Source organism: Podarcis raffonei, chromosome 13, assembly GCF_027172205.1.
Source record: "Podarcis raffonei isolate rPodRaf1 chromosome 13, rPodRaf1.pri, whole genome shotgun sequence".
NCBI lineage: Eukaryota > Metazoa > Chordata > Lepidosauria > Squamata > Lacertidae > Podarcis > Podarcis raffonei.
The window spans coordinates 25,141,479-25,164,034 of record NC_070614.1 but is presented as its reverse complement, the minus strand read 5'-3'; the positions used below and the strand labels follow the sequence as shown (position 1 = coordinate 25,164,034).

At 47.5% G+C, this 22,556-nt stretch overlaps 2 protein-coding genes across 9 annotated transcripts in view; one reads left to right on the top strand and one right to left on the bottom strand.

Annotated features, from left to right (window-relative positions):
- Nucleotides 1–6,082, top strand: part of CRHR1 (corticotropin releasing hormone receptor 1) — a 65,348-nt gene extending 59,266 nt beyond the window's left edge. For all 4 annotated transcript variants that reach the window (XM_053362114.1, XM_053362116.1, XM_053362115.1 and 1 more), the window contains 4 exons: nt 2,580–2,665; nt 3,665–3,800; nt 4,570–4,611; nt 5,875–6,082. In XM_053362114.1, coding sequence (XP_053218089.1) covers nt 2,580–2,665; nt 3,665–3,800; nt 4,570–4,611; nt 5,875–6,015 — 405 coding nt within the window. In that variant the 3' untranslated portion in view covers nt 6,016–6,082. The remainder of the gene's footprint in view (nt 1–2,579; nt 2,666–3,664; nt 3,801–4,569; nt 4,612–5,874) is intronic.
- Nucleotides 6,083–8,894: 2,812 nt separating this feature from the next.
- On the bottom strand, nt 8,895–22,552 carry LOC128400100 (zinc finger protein 774-like). Of its 5 annotated transcripts, none has more exons than XM_053362106.1 (6): nt 22,253–22,552; nt 19,456–19,572; nt 15,508–15,624; nt 14,903–14,977; nt 13,036–13,290; nt 8,895–12,028 (listed from the first exon to the last, which is right to left on the bottom strand). In XM_053362106.1, the coding sequence occupies exons 3-6, from the start codon at nt 15,539–15,541 to the stop codon at nt 10,515–10,517; spliced, it is 1,878 nt and encodes a 625-aa protein (XP_053218081.1). In that variant the 5' UTR covers nt 15,542–15,624; nt 19,456–19,572; nt 22,253–22,552; the 3' UTR covers nt 8,895–10,514. The 5 variants fall into 5 exon arrangements, with proteins under 5 accessions (XP_053218081.1, XP_053218083.1, XP_053218078.1 ...); XM_053362108.1 differs by lacking the exon at nt 22,253–22,552 and adding an exon at nt 20,741–20,757; XM_053362103.1 differs by lacking the exons at nt 19,456–19,572; nt 22,253–22,552 and adding exons at nt 17,064–17,252; nt 18,047–18,508.
- Between the last annotated feature and the right edge of the window lie 4 nt (nt 22,553–22,556).

Here is a 22,556-nt window from a genome sequence, read left to right as displayed (position 1 = left end):
GGCCTGGGGGGAAAGTCGGAGGCGATTTGTCTAGTTAGAGGGCCTGCCGCGCCGCCTGAGGAGACTGCTGCCGCCTCTGCCCTCTGGGCAGCCACTTTGTAACACTTCCTGAATCCTCATGCCTAATTTCCCTCAGGATTAGTGCTTCTGGAGGAGGCCAGAGAGCGAAAGAAGGCATGAGGGTTCCTCGCGTGTTATCTGGACAAACGTTAAATCAAAGCAGCCTCTCTCTGGGAGAACTTTCGGTCTGAGCTGGGCTCGATCCCATTCTTCCATCTTGATCTCATTCTCTCTTTGTCAGAGACAAAGTAAAGTAGGGTCTTCATTACCTCTTCAGAAACCCTGAATCACCTCCCAGCATTCCTTTGTTATGTTAAAAGAGGCCATTATTATTATTATTTTGCCTTTTATTCATCTTTTTTAAAGCACTCACCTGCTCGTTGCAGGCAATGAGGAACTCCACGTAGGTGAGGAGGCTGGTGCAGGAAGGACAGATCCCTCCATCTCTCCCTCTGCTCGCCTGCTTGATAGACAGCAACTTTTGAACAAGCCCACGAAGAGGCTAGCAGCTTGCGTTTCCATCTTGGTTGCGGAGGAGGGGCATTCTACCGGCCTCTTAGCAGACTAGTAACTTTGGCTTATTGACAAGGCTGGAGTAATACTACAGTGCTTGCTATAATAAAAAGCAAGCCAAACGCGTAAAAACACTCCTGAGGGGTTTTGTGGCATTACTATAGAACTCAGAAAGCTCCATTTCATATATAGATGTGATCCATTTCACATGGACTGCAAGAAGATCAAACCTATCCATTCTTATGGAAGTCAGCCCTGACTGATCCTGAAGCTGAGGCTCCAATACTTTGGCCACCTCATGAGAAGAGAAGACTCCCTGCAAAAAAACCCTGATGTTGGGAAAGATTGAGGGCACAAGGAGAAGGGGACAGCAGAGGACGAGATGGTTGGACAGTGTTCTCAAAGCTACCAGCTTGAGTTTGACCAAACTGCAGGAGGCAGTGGAAGATAGGAGTGCCTGGCGTGCTCTGGTCCATAGGGTCACGAAGAGTTGCACATGACTAAATGACTAAACAACAACATTTCACATGCTGATCTCACTCCCAAAACAAAAACGTAAAAGTGTGTGTGTGGTTTTGTGTGTGTGTGTGTGTGTGTGTGTACATATAAATTGTTATGAAGACGTACAGAACATTTAAAGAACTTTCCCAGCAAGGGGGTAGCAGCATAACCCTAACCATGTCTACTCAGAAGTAAGTGCTGCTGAATTCAGTGGGACTTAAGTCCCAGATAAGTGGGTTTGGGATTCCGTAGGCTTTTAAACCCGTAGTGTGAACCTGACTTGAGAAGTACAAGGTGAGTGAAATGAAGGAAATGAGGGCTGCTTCTCAGGTAAAGGAATCCAGTTCTCAAGTGTTCTCTCTTCCCATGGAAAGAGGTCCTTTTTTTTTCTTTAAGCAAGAGATGCATCTTTCTTGTGACACGCTTCCCCCCTAATTTTTTTCGGCATTTTGAAAACTGATTTTAAAAGTGCTGCAGGGATTTCTTGGAAGTGGGGTGGTATCTTATGAGTTGGTGATGTTGAGACAATAGTCACTGGGCATCCCCCATAACCAGCTTCTCCCGAGCTCTCTCTGGGGATCTGCAAAACCATTTTTATTTATTTTTTACTCCTTAAGGCAGGAATATATATATATATGGGCTGTCAAGCCCACCCCTGCAACTCTTAAAATGTTAGATCTGTCTTTACTTATAGCTGTGGGCCAAAACAAGAGGGTTCGACAAATACAAAACGCTGCAAGTGGAATGAAATGTCATTGACCTAATTTATCAGCAAAACCATCAATCACATTTGCTTTAACAAACTGCTCTGCAACAAGAAGTAATTCAGCATTTGCTGGCAGGCCAATAAAACAACCCAGCTTGAAATGGGAGGAAACCCTCTACATCTCTAATCTTCACAAACAGTGGACAGTCCAAACTGTAAGGAGAGATGGAACTTCTGCTGCCAATGAAACATATTTCAAACGGCCATATACAAATTTCTGTGGCCTGATCAGTAAATAATTTTACTGTACACACCTACCTTGCTTTTCATAAAGGAGCTTGGCATATTTTGGGGAGACAGAGCAATTATCTGAGAAGGGTTTATTTTGCATCACATCCAGAATGTGGTTGTCACTATCCCCCCCTCCTTATTTCCATTCCTAAAAAGCATTAACTCTGAGGTCCAACTAAGCTCTGAAGACTTTTAAAGCAAGATTAGATTTCAGATTAATATTGTTCTGTCATGTCAGATGAAATAATGGCCGTTTGTTTTTGCAATACTTGAGAGAGTAGCTCCCCCTAGTGGAAGAGAGAGTAAACCGGACTGGAAATGTTAACTTCTGTTGAGATGCATTCAGGTGGTCCTCAAGCACGGACTGATTTTGAAAACTTGCCCTAGAAAACAGGTGTGCACCACCCTGATGGGGGGGTGGTGACAAAATGTCATTTTGCATTGGTGATGGAGGCATTTCTTTATACACTTACACCACCACTTAATCTCGTTTCTGTGTCTATTGCAGATCAACTTTATCTTTTTATTCAACATTGTCAGAATCCTGATGACGAAGCTTCGGGCCTCGACCACCTCAGAGACAATACAGTACAGGTATCGGTGCAAGAGCACAGGTGGGGAATATGCGGTCAGAGTTTATGATAGGGGCTATGCTAAACCACTGTTCTGACTCCTCAACTCAAATATATTGTGCAAATTGAGCAGGTTTCTATTATTGCTTTGCAGAATTTATTGATTCTGTTAACCGTAAGAGTACTGAAGAGAAGGCCCACTTGCTCTCCCTAGCTACAGAAAGCCCTGCTCATCAGCCCTTTTAACTTTTAAAAGGCACGAGTCTGGTAACCCAGATGCAGGATGTAAGGCTCAGGGCTTACTCTGAGCCAGAGGTCAATTCTAGAATTTGCCCTGAACCGGGACCAACCCTCTTCCACTTGGGCCACTGCAATGCGCTCTACATGGGGCTGCCATTCGGGACTGACTCGGAAACTACAACTAATCCAGAATGCAGCTGCTAGACTGCTACCTGGGATATATCATACTGAGAGCCAGTGTGGTGTAGTGGTTAAGAGTGGTAGACTCGTAATCTGGTGAACCGGGTTCGATTCCCTGCTCCTCCACATGCAGCTGCTGGGTGACCTTGGGCCAGTCACACTTCTTTGAAGTCTCTCAGCCCCACTCACCTCACAGAGTGTTTGTTGTGGGGGAGGAAGGGAAAGGAGAATGCTAGCCGCTTTGAGACTCCTTAGGGCAGTGATAAAGCGGGATATCAAATCCAAACTCTTCTTCTTCTTCATTTTCAAGTGTTGTTCTTTGTGGAAGGTTCCCTGCAAGTGGAAGTCTAAGCACACTAGAAGTTCTAGCTATCATTCTATTTGCTGCTATAGAGTCCCATTTGCAGGAAGTGGCTTTGGAATATATATATTTATGAATTTAGGAATGTGATCCTTGCCTCAGTCCACCCTTTGGACTCTACCACCTCATTCCCACTTCATTCTGCTACATGTGTAGACCCAATCCTAACCATTGGTGAGGGGACACTGGGGTGCCGGTCTGGAATTGGCTTGGATTTTAACTCCTGTGCTGTTCCTTCAGAAAAGCTGTGAAGGCTACCCTTGTGCTCCTTCCTTTGCTGGGCATTACCTACATGCTTTTCTTCGTCAACCCCGGTGAAGATGAAATATCCCGGGTAGTCTTCATCTACTTCAACTCTGTCTTGGAGTCCTTCCAGGTATGGAAAACCTTGTGGAAACTAGATCCCAAATGCATTTGGGGTTAAGGGGTGCGAAATTCATGCAGAATCTTATAACTCAAAATTGCTTGCAATAACTTCAGTGTATTTATTTTAGATGTTGTTTTAAATCGCATTATCCCTACCCACTGGTGATTCCAAACTAGGGTTTCTGTTGGACATATATGAGTTTTAGAAAGGGGGGGGGCACAGTGAGATATCAAAATCGGCAGCATGAAACTTCCTTAAAATTCACTTGCAAGGCTTATCTCCCAAGGGTTGACTTTCATATGGAAAATTTGTAGCAAAAAAAATAAATACTTAAATCTGATTTGGGAATTTGTTTTGTTTTGGCTCTGGTAGAATCACTGCACGCCCAGCTCCAGGGACCATTTACTAACCTCATCATGTTCCTCCTCCTCTTCCCAGGGCTCTAGGAAACCTGTCTGCATGGTCCAGATCTCAGCATTGTATTTGCAAAGTGATGAGATTGTGCTGTTGAGCATGCAAAGATTTCATTATGTGAAGATTGCATCTCATTCCCCACTCTGTGTCTATTCTCTCTCCCCACCCCACCCCCAGCCCATCTCCCAAACATCTTGGATTATAAGGCAAGGTTTACAGATCAAAGTATTGAGCCCTGGCACTTACCATTTAAAAATGGAAAATAGCCCCATAGGAAGCGCCCACAGGAAACACGGTGCAAAAGGCTGCGGTTATTTCTCTCTTTCCCAAAGCTTGATTATGCTATTCTTTCTTCTCTATTCAGGGCTTTTTTGTCTCTGTCTTCTACTGCTTCCTGAACAGTGAGGTGAGCCAGGGTTGGGGAATGAGTGGGCAGAGATGGGGGAGGCTTGCTGGGTCTCAACTTGCATGCTGCCCAATCTATCATTCAGCCTTTTGAAAAACAGATGAATCGCCAGATCAAGGGGTTGGCACTATGGGCAGAGACAAATCATCCCAAAGCAGAGGGTGAAACCTCATGCTTAGGAGAACAGGATGACAGCAGAACTGGTGCTTCTGCATATGAAGCAGTACAAACTGCCTTTTTGTCAAAACATCCCTGCAGGGGAAAGCTCAGGAAAATGACCATGCTACGTCTCTCCCTTTGAGCAATTTTTCTATGACCAATCCATTTCAAATTGAAGAATTTTATGTTGCCCCCTCTCTTGCTGCCTGTAGCACTCAGATGGAATAGCTCCAGGAAAGTTGAGATTTTACACTGCATGGTGACTCTCACATTTTTAAAGGATTTTTTTTTTTACATATTCATCCTTGGCGACCCTATGAAATCAGAGGTGGCCATTAGTCCTGATTAACTCACCAGTAGCCTACTAATATAGGGATGCAGGTGGCGCTGTGGGTTAAACCACAGAGCCTAGGACTTGCCAATCAGGAGGTCGGCAGTTAGAATCCCCGCAACGGGGTGAGCTCCCGTTGCTCGGTCCCTGCTCCTGCCAACCTAGCACTTCAAAAGCACATCAAACTGCAAGTAGATAAATAGGTACCGCTCCAGCGGGAAGGTAAACGGCGTTTCCGTGCGCTGCTCTGGTTTGCCAGAAGCGGCTTAGTGATGCTGGCCACATGACGCAGAAGCTGTATGCCGGCTCCCTTGGCCAATAAAGTGAGATGAGCGCCGCAACCCCATAGTTGGTCACGACTGGACCTAATGGTCAGGGGTCCCTTTACCTTTACCTTAGCATACTAATATAAAGTGCAAGAAGGCTGCTAGTCCTACAGATTCACAGAGGCACCCCTATGCTGTGAATAACTTTGGGAAAGGGTATTTTCAGTGTGTACAGCCCCTTCTACCGCCGGGAACAAAACCCCAAAGTTCTTCCACCTGCTGAAGCTTTCCTGTAGATGTACTTGGAACTCCAACTCCCATCAGCCACAGCCAAATGGTCAGGGACGATGGGAGTTGTAGTCCAGCAGCACCTGAAAGGCTGCTGGTGGTCCATCCCCCATCCCTTCACAAGCCTTGTTCTCCATTAAATCTGTCACCCCCTTTTAATTGTCAGATGACCCCTTTATTTACAGTTCATTTATGGGTATTTGTGGCCTGTCTCCCCAGGTTCGCTCTGCAGTCCGGAAGAGATGGCACCGGTGGCAGGACAAGCACTCCATCCGAGCCAGAGTCGCCAGGGCTATGTCCATCCCCACCTCCCCAACGCGCGTCAGCTTCCATAGCATCAAGCAGTCGACGGCTCTCTGAGGCTGCTGCTCTAAACCGTGGGGCCAATACCTTTTGCTGAAGTTGTGGGACAGGACAGGACAGGACAGGACAGGACAGGACTTGCCAGCTGCAAAAGACAGGATTTTTGTTGCCTCCCCCTCCGGAGTTCTGGCGCAGAAAAGTCCCCGGAGATTGTCGCCAGCATTCTGTTAGCTGAAACCTCATATTCTACGTGGCTAGAATTGCAAGTCTCGGGAGGTTCTGGTGACTCTGAAGCGACAGGAAGTCGGAGGCGACAGCCCCAACATCCCGTCCTTCGAAGGTGTGGCTTACTTCACTTTCCCATGCTGTCTGGAGCTCTTTGGTCAATTCGCTAACAGATCGGGGAAAGGGTTATGAAATCACACAAGTGCTGTGGAAAAGCAGAGGGGTGGGTGGTTCACTCTCCAACTAAAAAAAACACAAAACCCTCCACTGGAGTTGATAGATAAGCAAAACCAAAGGAAGAGGTTCTTTTTGGGAACTCCCTAGCTACAAGATGCCGAGTTGGCCATTGACATATTTTACAGGATCTGAATGGTTCAGGAAGGATACATATGTGGCTAATAGCCAAAAAAGAGCCAAAAGCACAAACTCTGAATTCAGGGCTGCCGACTACCTGATCCTGGGGATTGAAAAGAGCAGGTGGACATCCCCATCACACCTGCTTGTCACCTTCCTTCGGACATCTCTTTTAACCATTTGTGAGAATGCTGAGCGGGAGCCAACAGTGCCATTCCAGTGTTCTTCCTCATTCCAGCTGCTGCTGCAGCCGCCAAAACAGGAGCTGATGCCTTGTAAATCCTCTGACCTCAGCAAGGCAACCAACCCAGTATTTCCATAGTCTGCTGAATAGTTGTTTCAGTTTGCCCCCTTGAGCCCCAAAGTGGAATGAGGGTATTCATGCATTTGTTTTGATATCTCTGAATAAAGACCACCATCATCCCAGTCCCTGCTTGCACTTTTCTATTTTTTAAGAATTATATGTTGGAGAATTGCTCTGAGTCAGGCCCTTTCTCCCACCCAAGGGAACCGAGCAAGGCCTCTGCATATTCTGTAATAAGCACCACACACATGTGTATATGAAACAGCACTGGACACAAAATCCAGCAGCCTGAAAATCTCAGCTTTTTGTTAGTTTTGAGTTTTACAAGCAAGCTTCTAGTCCTTATACATGTCAAGATAGATCTGAAAATAAATAAGCATGATATACGAACCAGGTGAGATCTCAGAAGCCAGGGAGTCTGAGAAGGATCCCTGTGCTGAGGAGGAAATACTCTGTACGCCTTTCCCATGATTAACAAAATATGGGCCAATTTGTATAGCTCATACAGGTCACAGCGTCTGAAAATTCAGGTTGTTGCAAAATTTGGGTTTACTTGATGTAGGAATCTTATTTTGAACACAAAATATGGTCTCATGCCAAGTTCCACATCGGAGAGACAATGGATTCATCATGAGCATTTCAGTTGAGGCTCACTGGTCAAACCCTAGATCTACTCATGCCTTTTGTGCGATGTATTTGCTAGGGTGGTTTATCTTGGTGACTGTACTAAGTACCCTTACCAGTGAAGTTCCCAAATCAGCCTTTAGAAATAGCATAGTTATTTGTTAGTAACTTGGAAGGGAGGAGTATGCACAAATGAAGCCTTGGTGCTATCAGGAATTGATACTGAATCCCCGCATCAATGGTCCATTACCTATCTAGACTCTTCTAGGTGGCTGGCAAGAATACTCTGTATCACCCAACTCTATTAAGTTTAAAGCAGGCCTGCATAACTTACGACTCACCAAACCTAAATCGCAACCTACCAGCAAATCATTAAACTGTTTTTGGTGCCTGTGATTGCAAAACCAGTTTGGATCCTAACTTAAGTCATATTTTAGTCGCACTGAAATCAATGGACCCAAGTAGGACCTTGGGTTTCTCCTCCCCCTTCCCTCCCCCCACGTTCTTTCACCACGTCACTAATGAGCTAGGTTCAGCTTGGTAGCTACAAGTTGGACCTGGAATGTTTCTATTACTTTGTCAAACCATTCAAGTACTATCCCAATTGAATGTAAAACTCCTTTGGCAATACCTATGGGCTAACTGCCTTGCAGCAGCAAAGCCTTGTGTGAATATGTTAAGGAGGGCCGTGAAGAACGACCCACACCCAGTATCTTAAAAAGAATCATAGTTCCTTTACACACAGAGAGTTCCAACTGTTGGAAGTCTTCTCCCACTCCATAGCTAAAATGAATGCTTTTCCCTCCCCAAGAACCCTGCAAAGCCTAGCTGATGAGCACCACTTTTTTGCCATATCTGACAGTTCACACTAAAACGCAAATATGTCTGTCAATGCTCTTTCACAGCATTTCCATTTCCCCACTTTGTAGATCAGTTAAAGGACAGGAGAGAGAATTGAGCCAATCAGAATAGCTTTAGCTAGTTGGTGCAGACCTACTCAGAAACTCCTATTTGGATCCACTGGGAATCACTCCCTGGTAAGTGGGGTTACGGTTTGCAGCCTAACCTTTTAAACTCTTCCAAAACAATCCAAGGTATGTGAACAGAACCCAAATTTTCACTTTTTATCAAGCTAGCAATGCCATTCTTGCAGCTGTGCTTAGGACCACTTGTTTCCCTATTCATGTTTTTAAAACGCACATAGGTCAGAAAGTGGCAGAAGATGTGCATTACAGCTGCAACTGTAATGACAACTTTGACCCCCCCCCAAAAAAGAATGAAAATTGCACAAATTGAAAAAGTGACACATTTTCCCACATCCAGACACTTGTCAAATGGAGGCAAATGGCCTTGAACCTAGCAAAACCCGGGTTCTGAGGATCTGTCCTCACCAAACCCGAAATACTTGTACAAAATTCACATTTAAGTCTTGAGAGGTGCAAAATATCTTCTTTGGGGGAAGGGAGTTGCAAAATATTCTATTGGATTCATTTACATCTACAGTTTTGGATTCATCGTTTTTCTGTGTTGGTTAAAGACACTCCATGCTAAGATTTGATAAAACAAAGTTCTACTGTATTAGTCCTAAATCAGTTATTATTAACCCCCTCCCTACTCTAGAGCCCTCTGATCCCACCCCTAGCCATGAAACACCAGTCCAAAAGGTACCAGGAATGTACAAGCAACTGGAGAAGTAACACTGGTCTGGTAAACTACCATAGAGCTGGAAACAGTCCTAGAGAGTGGTACAGGCCACGTGGGGTTGAGCCCAACTCAGCAGCAACTTTACCATTCTCACTAGAGCTGGAAAACATATGAGGCTGTAAAAACCAGACTCCCCACCCACCCCCAACTCCGCCATTGTTCTAGTCCACAATTCTGATCAAAGCAGATGTCTCCCGCTTCTCTTCCTCCGTCAGCCTGCTTTCTCGGGAGCTAATGGTGAAAGAAGCACTATAGCCCCTTTTGAAGGCACCAGCCATTTTGTCTCATATTCAACAAGCAGCAACCGAGTTCAAATCCTGGCACAACTCAATGGACCATTTCTCTGCTTCTGAACTGCTCTGAAGAATCAGTGAACATCCTTCTTGCTTTTTGGCTTGTTTCTTGCACTGTGGTCCCAGATATTCCAGGGCTTGGACCTTGCCATGAAACTTCTTTGCAGGCAGAAGAGAGAAGCACGAGCTGTGTTGGGTCCCACAAGCTGCACACACAACCCACTTCCCAGATTATGCCACAGTCAGCGTTTTTTTCTGTGAGAGGGACCCAACAGCATGGCCAAGCGTGCCATCTTGTCTCGGGAAGTAGGGCCAAGCACTTGGGAGAAGCCTTGTTGAGCTCTTCTTCCCGCAAAAGGAAACAAAGGCAGTCTGGTCAAGGAGAGACAGTCAGCCAAGAAGACCCAGGGTTAGAGTGTCAGGAGGAGCCCTAATGACATTTACAAAATTTTATGGGTGGGGTGGGGTGGTGGGGAGGATGGGTGACCATGTGCTTGGACGATGTCAGGAGAGCAAGTATCCGTGTGTGTTTGTCTCAGAAGTGCATGCCGGTGATCCTACTGTGTCTCACAAGCAACAATGACGGCTTGCAATGGTTAGCTGCGATCAACCCGGGGTGCTTTCCTCCCCAAATCCACAAAGGTAGCCTACCTAACCCCTCTCCCGCAGACTTTAAATAATGCGCCCAAATGGGTGACGTTGATTGGTGCTAAAGAGCCCAGTCAAAGGTCCAGGGAACATAGCTGACATCTCACCCAGGGTCTTGGCATGCCCACCCTACTCCCGCCATCTCACCCACAGAATCGGGGCCCTACGCAGAGCATAGCAGGTTCCAAGGAGGGGGAAAAAGCAAAAGAAAACCACCAGGCTTCCTAGAAAACAAGGGCTGGGTCCAAAAATACAAGCTACTGCCTGCTGCCTCCCCTGCTCCTTTGGAAACTGGTCTGCCCCTACTGCATCTACCCCGAGCTGGGCCTCTGAGGCTCAACCGAGGAGCCTGCTGGTCGTGAGGGAGTGACAAAGGGCAGGGATACAGGAAAGCTACAGCAAAATCAAAGAGAACTGGAACAGAAGGGGAGGCGGGCGGAGGAGGTCACGGCCCAGGGAAGGCCCAGGGAAGCAGCACCCACAGGACTTCGGCCTGCTGAAAAGACAGGCTCGGATGCTGGTGGGCGTGGGCCCGCACCATGTGTGTTGGAGCAGGGGCGTGACTCCAGGGCATCAGGCGCCCCTTCGTGTTCAAGAAGGGGTGTGGTATCTGCTGCAGAGGGGGCCAGCAGACGGGCACTCTGGTGACGAGAGGCAGTGGTTGCAGCAGGCACGCTGCCGTGGGTGCGCTGGTGGCGTTTGAGGTGTGCCCGGCGAGCAAAGCGCTTCCCGCAGGCTGTGCAGGGGTAGGGGCGCTCCCCGGTGTGAGCACGCTGGTGGATGAGGAGCTCGGAGCGCTGCAGGAAGCGCTTGGCACAAACGGAGCAGGCGTGGGGGCGCTCCCCACGGTGCATGCGCCTGTGCTTGCTGAGGTTCGAGCTGACGCTGAAGCGGCGGCCACACTCTGTGCACACGTAGGGCTGCTCCCCGGAATGCGAGCGCACGTGGATGGTGAGGTCGGAGCGCTGCAGGAAGCGCTTGCCGCACTCTCCGCAGCCATAAGGCCGCTCTCCTGAGTGCAGCCGCCGGTGCTTGCTGAGCGCCGAGCGCTGGGTGAACCGCCTCCCGCATTCGCCGCAGGAATAGGGCCGGTCAGGTTCCGGGGGCGGGGACGGGGGTGGAGGTGGTGTGGCCAGCCCACCACCACACTCCACACAGCGGCGCGACCGCCGGTGGCGCTCCAGGTGGCAGCCCCAGCGGAAACGGCGCCCGCAATCACGACACTGGTGAGGCTTTTCCACTGCATGGCGCTGCTGGTGCCGCTCTAAGTTGGCGAGGATTCGGAACCGCTTGCCACACTCCTCGCAGCCATGGGGTTTCCGGGGCTGGGCTGAAACAGAGTTCCCGCCTGGCAGCTGGGTAGTTGCTGCCCCTACAGAGTTCAGAGGCAAGGCAAGAGAAGAGGCGGAGGCAGAATCCAGGACAGGAGCCAAGGCGGAATTTGGAGGTGAGCTGGATCTCTGTGGCGGGACAACAATGGTCCTCCTGCATGGCCCGCAGCGGTGGGGTTTCTCTCCTGCAGGCGGGCGCCGGCGTCTCTGGGTGAAGCGTGGTTTCTGCCACGCTGAGAAGAACTGGGCTCTTTCGCCAAAAGGCGGCCAGAGTCTCGCAGCATCCTGGGAGTCCCGGCTCATGCTGTGGAGCGGGCTGCAGCCAACGCTCTCCCGGGGCTCAAGGCCTGCCCCCCATCTCGTTCCCAGAGGGCTCTGCTGGTGGACAAGGCTGTTCTTACACCCTCTGGCGTCCCCATGAAAAATCTTCCCTGAAATGGGTTGCTTTTGGCCTGCCACCAGCCCTGGGCACAAGAGGGGCACCTGCAGCTCATTCGCAACTGGCTTTCTAGACAAGATGGTGGGTGCTTCCAATGTTCCAGCATGTGAGGCCTCTGAGTTGTTCTGCCCACCTGCTTCATCACCTGCTGAGACAGAAAGGTGGATAAATTTCTGCACCTTGGGGTGGGGGGAGAACACAATGATGTCTACAAGGGGGAGTTGGACTCACTCTTCCATATTCCTGAGAAGGTGCTCGTGGTCAGTTTACAGAGTGCGCTGCATCAGATCGCAAGAGAGGCTCTGCAGCAGAGTGAATGCTTTGCCTGTAAAAGGGCCCAGGTTCAATTTCTAAGCCCTCCGTCAAAATATCTCGGGGAATAAAGATGTCCAGCAGAGAGCCTGAAAACCTGGCACCAACAAATGACAGGCTGGGCCAGGGGTAGGAACCCTTTTCACCCTGAGGGCCATTTTCCCTTCTAAGGAAGCCTACAGGGGCCAGCTGACAGTGGTTGTCTGGGCCAGAGAAAAATGAGGCTCCCAAATGCCACAAACCCAGAAGTGACTGTTCCGGTTTGTGAACTATTTTTGGAAGCCAAACATCTGACGGGGCTTCCGCGGCTTCCGATTAGCTGCAGAGGCTTCCTGCAGCCAATCAAAAGCCGCATTTGGTTTCCAAACATTTTGGAAGTCGAACGGACTTTCCGGAACGGATGCCATTCGACTTCCAAGGTACGACTAAGTTTTATTTGAGGGCCAAGGTGCTACACAGAAAAGAAGGGTTTAAGTGGCAGGGAGCGGAAGGATGGGTGTCCAAGGAGAAAGGCTAAGCCAGAAAAAGCTCACACTGTACACAACGGCAGAGGGTTTCGAGCAATTAGTAGGAAGGCAGAGAGAAAGAGACGAAGCCTGAAGACTATGTAAGCCAGGGAGCCCAAGATGACTGGAGGGGTCAGGAGGGTGGTCCTGAATATCACATCATGGTTTGAAATAAAAGCAGGCAAATCCTTGGCCGCAGATCTTAAAAAGAGTTAAGAATTAAATGGTAGTGTCTGATGGCTGCAAAACTCGATCCTGCCTGCCACACCCCTTTTCAGCTGCCCATAGCAAGGTGGCCAGGCCTCAGAACTCCACTTGCCCCGGCTGATGCCCTTACCTCCAAGGCGGGGGCTCCGGGTCACCCTCTTGCGCCGCCTAACTCTCCCCTGCTGCTCCTGCTCCTTCACCAGCTCCCTCAGCATCTTCTCCACTTGTGCCTTGCCAACAGTCTGCAGGATCACCCCGAGCTGCCTCCGGAAGTCCGGCAGGATCCCTTCTTCACTCGAGCCAGCTGTAGCTGCTGCTGCCGCTGCTGCTGCCGCCTGCCCCTGCAAAGGTGCCAATTGCCCCTGCTCAGGTTCCATTTCTAGCCCTGGGAAGAGGGAGAGAAACAAAGTGAAAGGAATGTTAATGGAAGGCCCTAGGAGCCCCGTTGCCTATTCTAGGCGTGAGCCAATTTACACAGGGGCAAGGCCTGCGAAACGCTGCAGGAGGATTGTGCCCTTGGGACAAATGGCGCGAGTTAAGACAAGACAGCTGTCTTTGTCTGCTCCAGGATTGCTGCAATAGGACAGGCCGTTGGGTCGTCATCCTGGATACCTAGAGCTGTTCGTGGCAGGGGGGAGACACAGCCAATCAGGAGAGAGTGAGGATGGTAAAGGGAGAATTTGACGGTTTAGCCAAGCAGCTCGGAGGCTCTGCTCTAGGTGCCTTTCTCTGCTCTCACCAGGGGGTGGGGAGGTTACAAAAGGAATAGCAGACTTTGCTGTCAGCGCTTGTCACCACCTGAGTCAGAGTACCTGACAGTTTGTAAATGAGGTTCCATCCTTTCTGCAGCCCGTGTTAGAAACTCAAATAAACCAAGGTTACAGTCGCCAAAACAATGTCTAGTTGCCATTTTGGGGCAAGACGGCTCTAAAGTCTTATTTTTCCAAAGGATTGACTGGCTGTGATTGATTATCAGTTAAACATCTGGCTAGTTCAGATAACAACCTTGAGCTAGATTAAGAACGTTGAGAACTTAAAAGAAGAAAAGTCCACATATATTCCTGTCCCTATCTCTTTTTCTTAATGGTGACATGGACCATTCATAACATAAGAATATTCTTCACAACTGTGAGCATGGCAGTGGGAGTGGGGTAAGTGAAGACAAGCTAAAGCGGTTAACTGTAATGTTGGTCACTGCTCCTGCTCAGGCAGCACAGAAAAGCATTTTGGTTCCTGAAATTCATTCTGACTGTGCAGATAAAATATAAGAGGATGGGGTACTAGTGTGTGAAAACAGTGATCCCCAGGCACGCACCTCCAGATGGTGGAGATATCAGGCACCATCTGGCACCCAGGCATCTTCACTTGGCTGCTAGTGGCCGCTAGTCAGGTACAAATGCACCTGGCGCCTGGCTAATTTCAAACACTGTCTACAACTATTAACAAATTGAAATATTTAGGACCACGATCGGAAGAAACTCATACAGCAGAACACAGGTGGGAAACACCAGGGCCCTTCAGTTCTCTTTGGGCCTTCAGGAATTTCCTCAGGCCACACTACCTCTTCCCAGGCTGCACACCACACCGACACTCTTTCATGTCCTCTTTGAATGCTTTTGCCTGGCTGGAATGTGCCCTTGACCTTTAATAAGGACTCCTTTTTGCCTGGATGGAGAGATGGGTGTGGGGTGTGCATGTATAAACTCCTGATTTCTGCATCACCCGCTGTACACAAAGGTAAGAGTCATATCCGTCGCTCTGTCCGCTTCTGCCTGGCCCCCACCCACTACCGGCATGTGGCCCTCAGAAGCTTGCGGCCAAAAGTTCCTGCTGCCCTCCAACATGGGAGCAAATTCTAGCTTCCCTTTCAGTGCAGTTTGAGAAGGGAAGGCTTACAGCTCACAAGGGAGAAATGAGTTCCACTCTTTTAGGTAGTTGAACAAAGGAAGGATTTGTAGCACACAATTTCTTAAAATCCTCTCGAATAAAGGACTTACCAGGAGCCAAGCCTCGGCGCCCTCGGGTCTCTGTGAAGGCAGTTATCCGGGGCCAGCTAATGGCAATTTCTTCCGCTAAAAGGAGAGGAGCAGAAAACAGGTTGATAAGCCTAAGATACCTCTGGAGGATAAAATGTCTGGTTAAGCAGTGGCCTTTGGATGCTATATAGCAGGGTTTCCCAAACTTGGGTCTCCAGCTATTTTGAAACAACAATTCCTATCATCCCTGACCACTGGTCCTGCTAGCTAGGGATGATGGGAGTTGTAGTCCAAAAACAGCTGGAGACTCAAGTTTGGGAAACCCTGCTATATAGGGGAGAAGGTATTGACTTCCATATGGCCTTAAAAATCAGCAGCTCTTCCCCCCCCCGCCAAAAAATGTATATAAACCAACGTGCGGTCCCCACTATTTTGTTGGCATCCATCTGTTGTGGGAGACAAAGGAAGAGGGCGCCACTGGAGGTAAAGTCTGTGAGTGAGGCAAACGTGGCACACAATTTCCATGTGATGACTTGAGATGCCACAGAGCTATTTTTAGTTCTGGGTAGATAAGGTTCGAGTTCAAGTCCAGCGGCACAGACATTTTAAGCAGTGGGATCCCTTACCCAGCGAGATCACTGTTTCATAGCTCTCCTGCATCTCGGCACACACGGGTACTCTCTCGCCAGAAATGCCTGGAGTCCTTCTTCTTTCTCTTGGCAAAGGAGGCTCCTGACAAACACCTAAATATAAAAAAAGAAGGAGGAGGCAGGTGGGACAGAAAGAGAAAACAATGTTGTGAGAGGGGCAAACTCTGTCGTATTATGAGATGGGGACGGGTCTGATGAAGTGGCTTGGGCCTTGCAAAACTTTGGGACTGCATCCTTCTGTACGTTTTCTGGGATATGCTGGAAGGGCCCTAGTGTGGGTGCTTTCCTCTAGGGAAGTGAATTCTATGGCTGCTTGGTGCCAGGCTTTCTCAAGAGATGAGTCATAATTATGCATTCCCAGGGAGGGCCACCAAGCAGCAACTCCAATGTTAGTTGAACTCAAGAGCAGACCCGCTGAAATGAATGGGCATCACTTAGCAATCTATTCTAAGTATGACTAACACTGGATTCAGCCATGTCTTATTTCTGTCCACAGGTTTAAGGCCTGTTTATTCATTTGAACAATTATATTTTTAATTTTGCTGGACTGGCAGAGCATATTTACACAGCGTTTCTAAGCTACTCTGTGGCTTTTAGGTTTTTCTTTTTATAATCACTATACCATTTAAATGGCTCCTGAAGAGTTTTCAGAGCACTTCATTAACTTCTTGGTAATCCACATAACAATCCAGTAATATAAGATCAGCTTCGTTATCCCCATGTTGCAGATGGGCTGGGGGAAGGACTGAGGCTGAGAGGTAACGGCTTGTTTAAGGGGATCCACTGCGCTGGTGGACAAGGGTAGAGATATAAATTCAAATAAATGGCTGCTCAGCATGGGAGACCTGTGACTTTTACTGAGGTGTGTACACCATACAATACACCAAGAGATTTTAAAATGTGAATGGAACTGAACCAACTAATCAATAAGCTATTATTACACAACTTGTATTGTGGCATCCTTGAGGAAGGAATGGGAAGAGCATGTTACACTCCGTGATGTGATTACACATTTGACACACCCACATGTGGTTAGATGCTCTTTGTTATATACACAGTGCACTATTTCACTATACAGCAGTCAACACTACAAAAGTCTGTGTTGTCTCTGGCTGCACCAGACTGTAAGGTAGCTGAACCATGAACATGTCCATATATCCCTACAGATTATTAGTCCTTAGAAAATCAAACCAAGGGAATGTTGAAATAAGACACAAAGTAATCGCAGGGAATAAGTTGGTTACCTAAGACTTGTTCTCCATTGTTTACACTTGTAAAAAAAAAAGCCTGTAAAGAAACCTGGGCCACTTTGAACATTATATCCAACCAAGTTTTGTTCACATAATTCCACAATTAATGGACTAAATCATGTCAATTAATTTTTATGGGTCTGCTCTGAGTATGACTAAAACAGGATACAACCCTGTGGTTTTTAGGTATATACCTTAAAAAAACACACCCTCAAGTATACATCTAAAAATTGAAAGTGTGAATGTGATGAACAACTATTTAAAAACACACACATCACACACCTTGTTGTTGAAAAGCTTGGACTGGCCACAGCTCCCTATGGGGGAGGGGGTTGGAAACCTGGATTTCTGTGTAATGTGCAAAACAGCTCTTCATTTCTCTGTACTGTTAGTACTTTGTGTCCCCAAAACTGTTTGTTTAGTTATATTTTAGATCATGGTTCAAAATCCCCTCCAGTCCAGTTGGCTTGTCTGGTGGTGAAAAAACACATGCACGTACAAAGGACAAAATATGAGCAAATGCCAGAGGGGCAGCGTAGTTTGTTGTGGCAAATATAAACCCTGTTGCATCCTAAAGACAAAACAATTATATTACGGTAACACAAGCTTTCGTGGATTATAAACCACTTTCTCGACTGCATGGAGCGTTATCCCAAAGGGCCCAAGCTAGTGTTAAATGTCTTCCAACTCTCTACGGATACTTAAAAAATAATTTTTAAAATGCAGCGTGGAAACAAAGCTACCTCACTTATGAGAAGAAGTCCATGCAAAAAGCTGTGGGGGTGTTACGAAGGAATCGGGGCAATTCCTGGGGGCGCGGTGGGAGCCGGAGAGAGGGAAAGAAGCCATAAATTATGGGGAGGGACGTACTTTGTTGGGAAGTAGCATCTTTTGAAAATTGAGTAAGGGGGACATGGGCAAATGGATGCAAAGGTTACAAAATTCAATCGCAATGAACTGGGCCCTCCTTGCCACCCTTCAAGCTGACTCTCTTTCCCACATTGCATGAAACATCCCCCCCCCGCCCTTCTAAGTCCAGGATCTTCGTGCAATGTCTTAAGTCCTGGCAGCAAAGGGGGAAACGGCTGCATCGAAATGCTGTTACCACCCCGCACCCTCCACCTCGGGGTCCATCTATGTCCTGCACAGCCTCCATTGTTTCCTCCTTGTGAATCGGACCTTGCAAAGGCGGCGACGGGAGGGTGGGGGCAGAGGAGATCGAAAAGGCCGGGTTGATCTTTTGCACCCCACCCCCGATCATTTACCTGCACCTAGCCAGGGACTGCAACGTGCGGCCTGCCTGAGAATGGTGAAGGCCGATTACAGATAAATCCTCGCCCCCTTGCAGGGAGCTGGGATGAGAGGGGGGGGGTCTTAGGGGAAGCAGCTGCAAGCTGCAAAATCCAGGAAGCTCAATTCCACATCCTGGCTAGAGAAAAGAATAAAGAGAGAAAGACCTCCCCTTTCTCCTTCGGCAGCTAAGCAGGCCCTCTTGTGGCTGATGGGGTCTCTCTCCTGCATAAGGGACTCGGTGGCCGGCGCTCTCTCTTCCTGCTTCTCAAAGTTTCTGTCCTTCTTTTGGAAACTGGTGGGTTAAGGATTCTACCAAGTCATTTTGTGTTCCACATACTGTATAGATCAGACTCAGTGCAACATGTGGATCCGAGTGATCAGGAGCCATGCTGTAGCCACTTAATCCTTCTACTTCGTAAAAAAACCAAATATATCCTCCACAAAAACAAACCCAGTACTGTATTGATCAAACCCTATTTAGGCTGTACATACGTGCTGTTGTTTTAAGATGTACAATGACTCAAATTTAACATATAAAGTATGAAAGTATACAAAATATTATTGTTAAAGGACAGTCCCCCCATCTTTGGTAGGAATTTCTCATTATTCTGGTCCCAAGTTTATCAAGAAATATCTAAAATCGTTAACTTTCTGGATAGCTTATCAGCTGGTTAGAAGCATGGTGCTGACAACGCCAAGGCTGCAGGTTCGATCCTCATATGGGGCAGCTGCATAGTCCCACATTGCAGGGGCTTGGACTAGATGATCCTCAAGGCCCCGTCCAACTCTATGATTCTATGATTCTACCTGTTCAGGTTTCTCCACAACTGTCATTACTGAATATGCAGACTGATATCACAAAAGCTTGGCACTCTAAAGAACCTTTGACATCCATGCTAGCTGCTGCTGGGATTTCAACAGGCCAGCAACGGAAAACTTTGGAGGGGGGAAAACTACATTTCTCTTTGTGGCATAAGAACTTACGGACTTTGGCTATTGTGGGGTAAAATAACACACCAATTGCAGGTCTCCAGAAGGATTGGAAACCCAGAATGCTTCTACGTCCTCTGACAGGGTTTTATTTCTTATGCTTTGGACATAGATGGCCAACATGCACCATCTACACCAGCTCAGGAAAAATGGATGTCTTGGTTTATATTAGTGTGTTACTACTCCTGACCTCTTTTTTTACATACGGTATGTTATGGTGTCATACACTGCTATTGTACTTTTACGTTGTCGGTAATGGTCATTATGCTTCAATAAAACTTACTTTATTTATTTATTTATTTATTTATTTATTTATTTAAAAAGCTATTGTTAATAGGACGGAGTACCAGGGTACAGTGGCAGAGCAGGAGGGGCGGGTAGCATTGCATACCTGTCTTCCCAACGTGGAGGCAACCGGCCAGGGATGGTGTCTTGAGACAGTGATGACTCCTCACTTTCAGTTTCTATGGAGTCTCATAGACACCTGGCAGCTTCAGCTCAAAACCTCCTGAAGGAAGGAATGAAAATACAAATACTGTACGTACTGACTTTGAGCCAACGTCACCATCACATTAGGCCGCTGCTGAAGGAATTGCACTGCCTGCCAATGACCTACTAGGCTAGGTTCAAGATGCTGGTATTGGTGTACAAAACCCTATACAGCCTAGCAGGATACCTAAAAGATTGTCTCATCCTACACATACCCAGCTGATCACTGAGTTCTGTAGGAGTAGGCACAGTGCAGGTACTATCCTGTCAGGGGCTCCATTCCACATATCAGACAGAACCTACCCTATTGGCTTTTCAATGCCTGCTAAATATGTGGTTTTGCATGCAATTGCATGTGTGTGTTTGTGTAGTTTTTAAAAAATGTTTTATATATGTCATTATAATGCCAGTTGCTTTGAGGTCCCTCGCAAGAAGTGATTCATAAATGATATAAATAATAATAGCCAACCTAAAGGGTTTGTAATGTAGGCGGCAGAAACATGGAACACATGTGGGGGTAAAGAGAGTCAAAAATAATTTTGGAAAGGGAAATTATTTGGACAGGTCAGGGAGGAAAATTAACGGTTTGAGGATGAAATTGATTGAAAGGGACATCATGAGGGTTGTTTTTTTAATGCAGTGAGGCTGTTCCCACCTCTGCCTTGTACTCTGTTCATGACTTTGGGCAAGTAACTTCTATCCATCTAGTCCAGTACATCTGGCCAGCCTTCCTGTTACTTGCACTCTGCCATCTGGTAGGTATTCAAATATACAGATATTCCTGAAGGTTGTGGCAAAGGGATCCCAATCTACCACTCCCAGTAAAGCCACAATGTGTGGCAATGTCATAAACTTTATTGACTGGCATCCGGGATGCAGGAATTTGTGAAAGGGAAAGACAGATGTGTGACACGGTCAATCAGTCACTCTAGCAATGCCTTATCCTGAGCCTTTGACAATGAGAGAAAAGAATGAGCGGTGCTTGGTGTCTCAGCACAGCCGCATAAGTGAAGGGAGAGACTGCAAGGACTGTGATCATACCCAGAAGAACTCGGTGTGTGCAGGAGCAGCTTATTCAGCTGCCTGTATCTGAGCTGTGACCCCACAAGGCCAAAGTGCTCAGGAGTTTATGGCCAGCAGTGGTTGAAGCAGAGTGCCTGGCCTTTGCCAACAGAGAGCTTACCTACCTGTGAGGGTGAATGCTTCCCCTCTGTGTAAGAGACACTGCTCCATGCTGTTGGAGGAAAAGAGTGTTACAGCAATACCATTCTGACAAGACAATCACATAAGGCAAAGGTGGTCTGGCAGGTAGGGGAGACATTTACAGGCAGCTTGCAAGCTTCAGCTCAGCAAGAGCTGACTGCAAATTAGAGCATAGACACTTAGGGTGGGCGGGCATCCTGCCACTACCCTCTCCCAATTAACCTCCATCTCCAGGGCCCACCCAACATTATATCACCCTAAGTTTCAGGTTTGGGGCCTGAAATCTTAAAGAGTTTGGGGTAATCCTGACCTGGCAACCCTAATTAAAATTGCTATTGATATAAACATATACATTAGATATAGGCCCAGGCCACTTTGAGTGGGGATTTGAACCTTGGTCTTCCATTCCAGCTCCTAGCCCAACACTCTGACCATATACTACACTGGCTCACAGGGTCATCTGGGTCCTCCGGCCGTCTGGGTTGAGGGAGAGAGCAATGAGGAAAAGGGCCTGCTGGTGACATGGTCTCCTCAAAGGTACTTGCCTGACATCTGCTTTGGCCTTCTTGTTTCCCCAGACAAAAATAAATGAGTACATGCCACAAAACGACAGGATAATATCCATTCTCAAAACTGAAATGGCCATGTAGAATGTGAAAGGCCTACAGTCTCTCTTAGATGCTATTTACCTGTTTTCCAACACCTTATTCAATAAATAATGAAAAGAAACGTGATGAAACACCGGTAGTGGCAATGAGAACCCTATTGGATGCCTTTCTCATTTTGCCTCATTGGCACGTTGGCACAGGTGAACAGGTGAGCCCTCCGTTAATATGCCAGGTTGTTTATTTATTAAAAATATAGACTGTCTATTTATGAAAACATCTCAAGGCGGTTTACAGTAAAATCCATTAAAAATACCAAGCAAAAAACACACCAGCAGCCTTAACAGCCAGTACGTTTAACTGCATTACAGAAAATGGCTGGCCTCAGTGGTCAGCAAAGGCCTAAGTAAACAGGTACATTTTTAACATGTGTAGAAACCACATCCTAGTTGGCACATCATGCCTCACACGCTACTGTGGGCACCAAAACAGAAAAGGCCCTCTATCTGACTGATCCCATGAGATGAGCTTTCACCGGCTCCTCATGACCTTAGTAACCAGGCAGGTCTGCATGGGAGGTTAAAAAGCAAGTCCCATTTCTGCCACTGGGAATTTCCCAGTGAAGCCAGATGAGAAAACTGCCTGGGGTGGCTCAGGCTTAGCCAACCGATATCTTGCTGTCGAAGGGATCGAGTATTTGTTTTTATTTTACCTCACACTAATTTGATGTGTGGCAGGGTAACTAAATGATAGGCTGTGTTTAGGTGCATTCTTCATGTTTGAAGTTTTATTCTGTTTTTAATGTTCTGTTGAAAGCCGCCCAGAGTTGCTGGGGAAAACCTGGCCAGATGGGTGGGGTAGAAATAATAAATTGTTGTTGTTGTTGTTTACTTATTTATTTACTCCCCAGGAAATGTGCCAACGTTCATCTCCCCCAGGCAGTGAAGTGCGAGATTGAAAGAGTTGCTTCCGAAAACACACAATGCTCCAGGGTCGTGCGGTCAGCACACTTTGAAGGCTGAGGGGACCCCCCCTCGCAGACGCACTTTCTTGAGGGTGTGAAGCCCCTCTGGATGCGGAGTTGGGGAGGAGGGTTCCCATGTGAGAGAAAGAAGGAGAAGCGAGCCCGCCCAGCCCCGCGCGATCATCTCTCGGGAGGCGGTTGCTCGATAGTGGCGCCTCGTGCGCAGTGGCC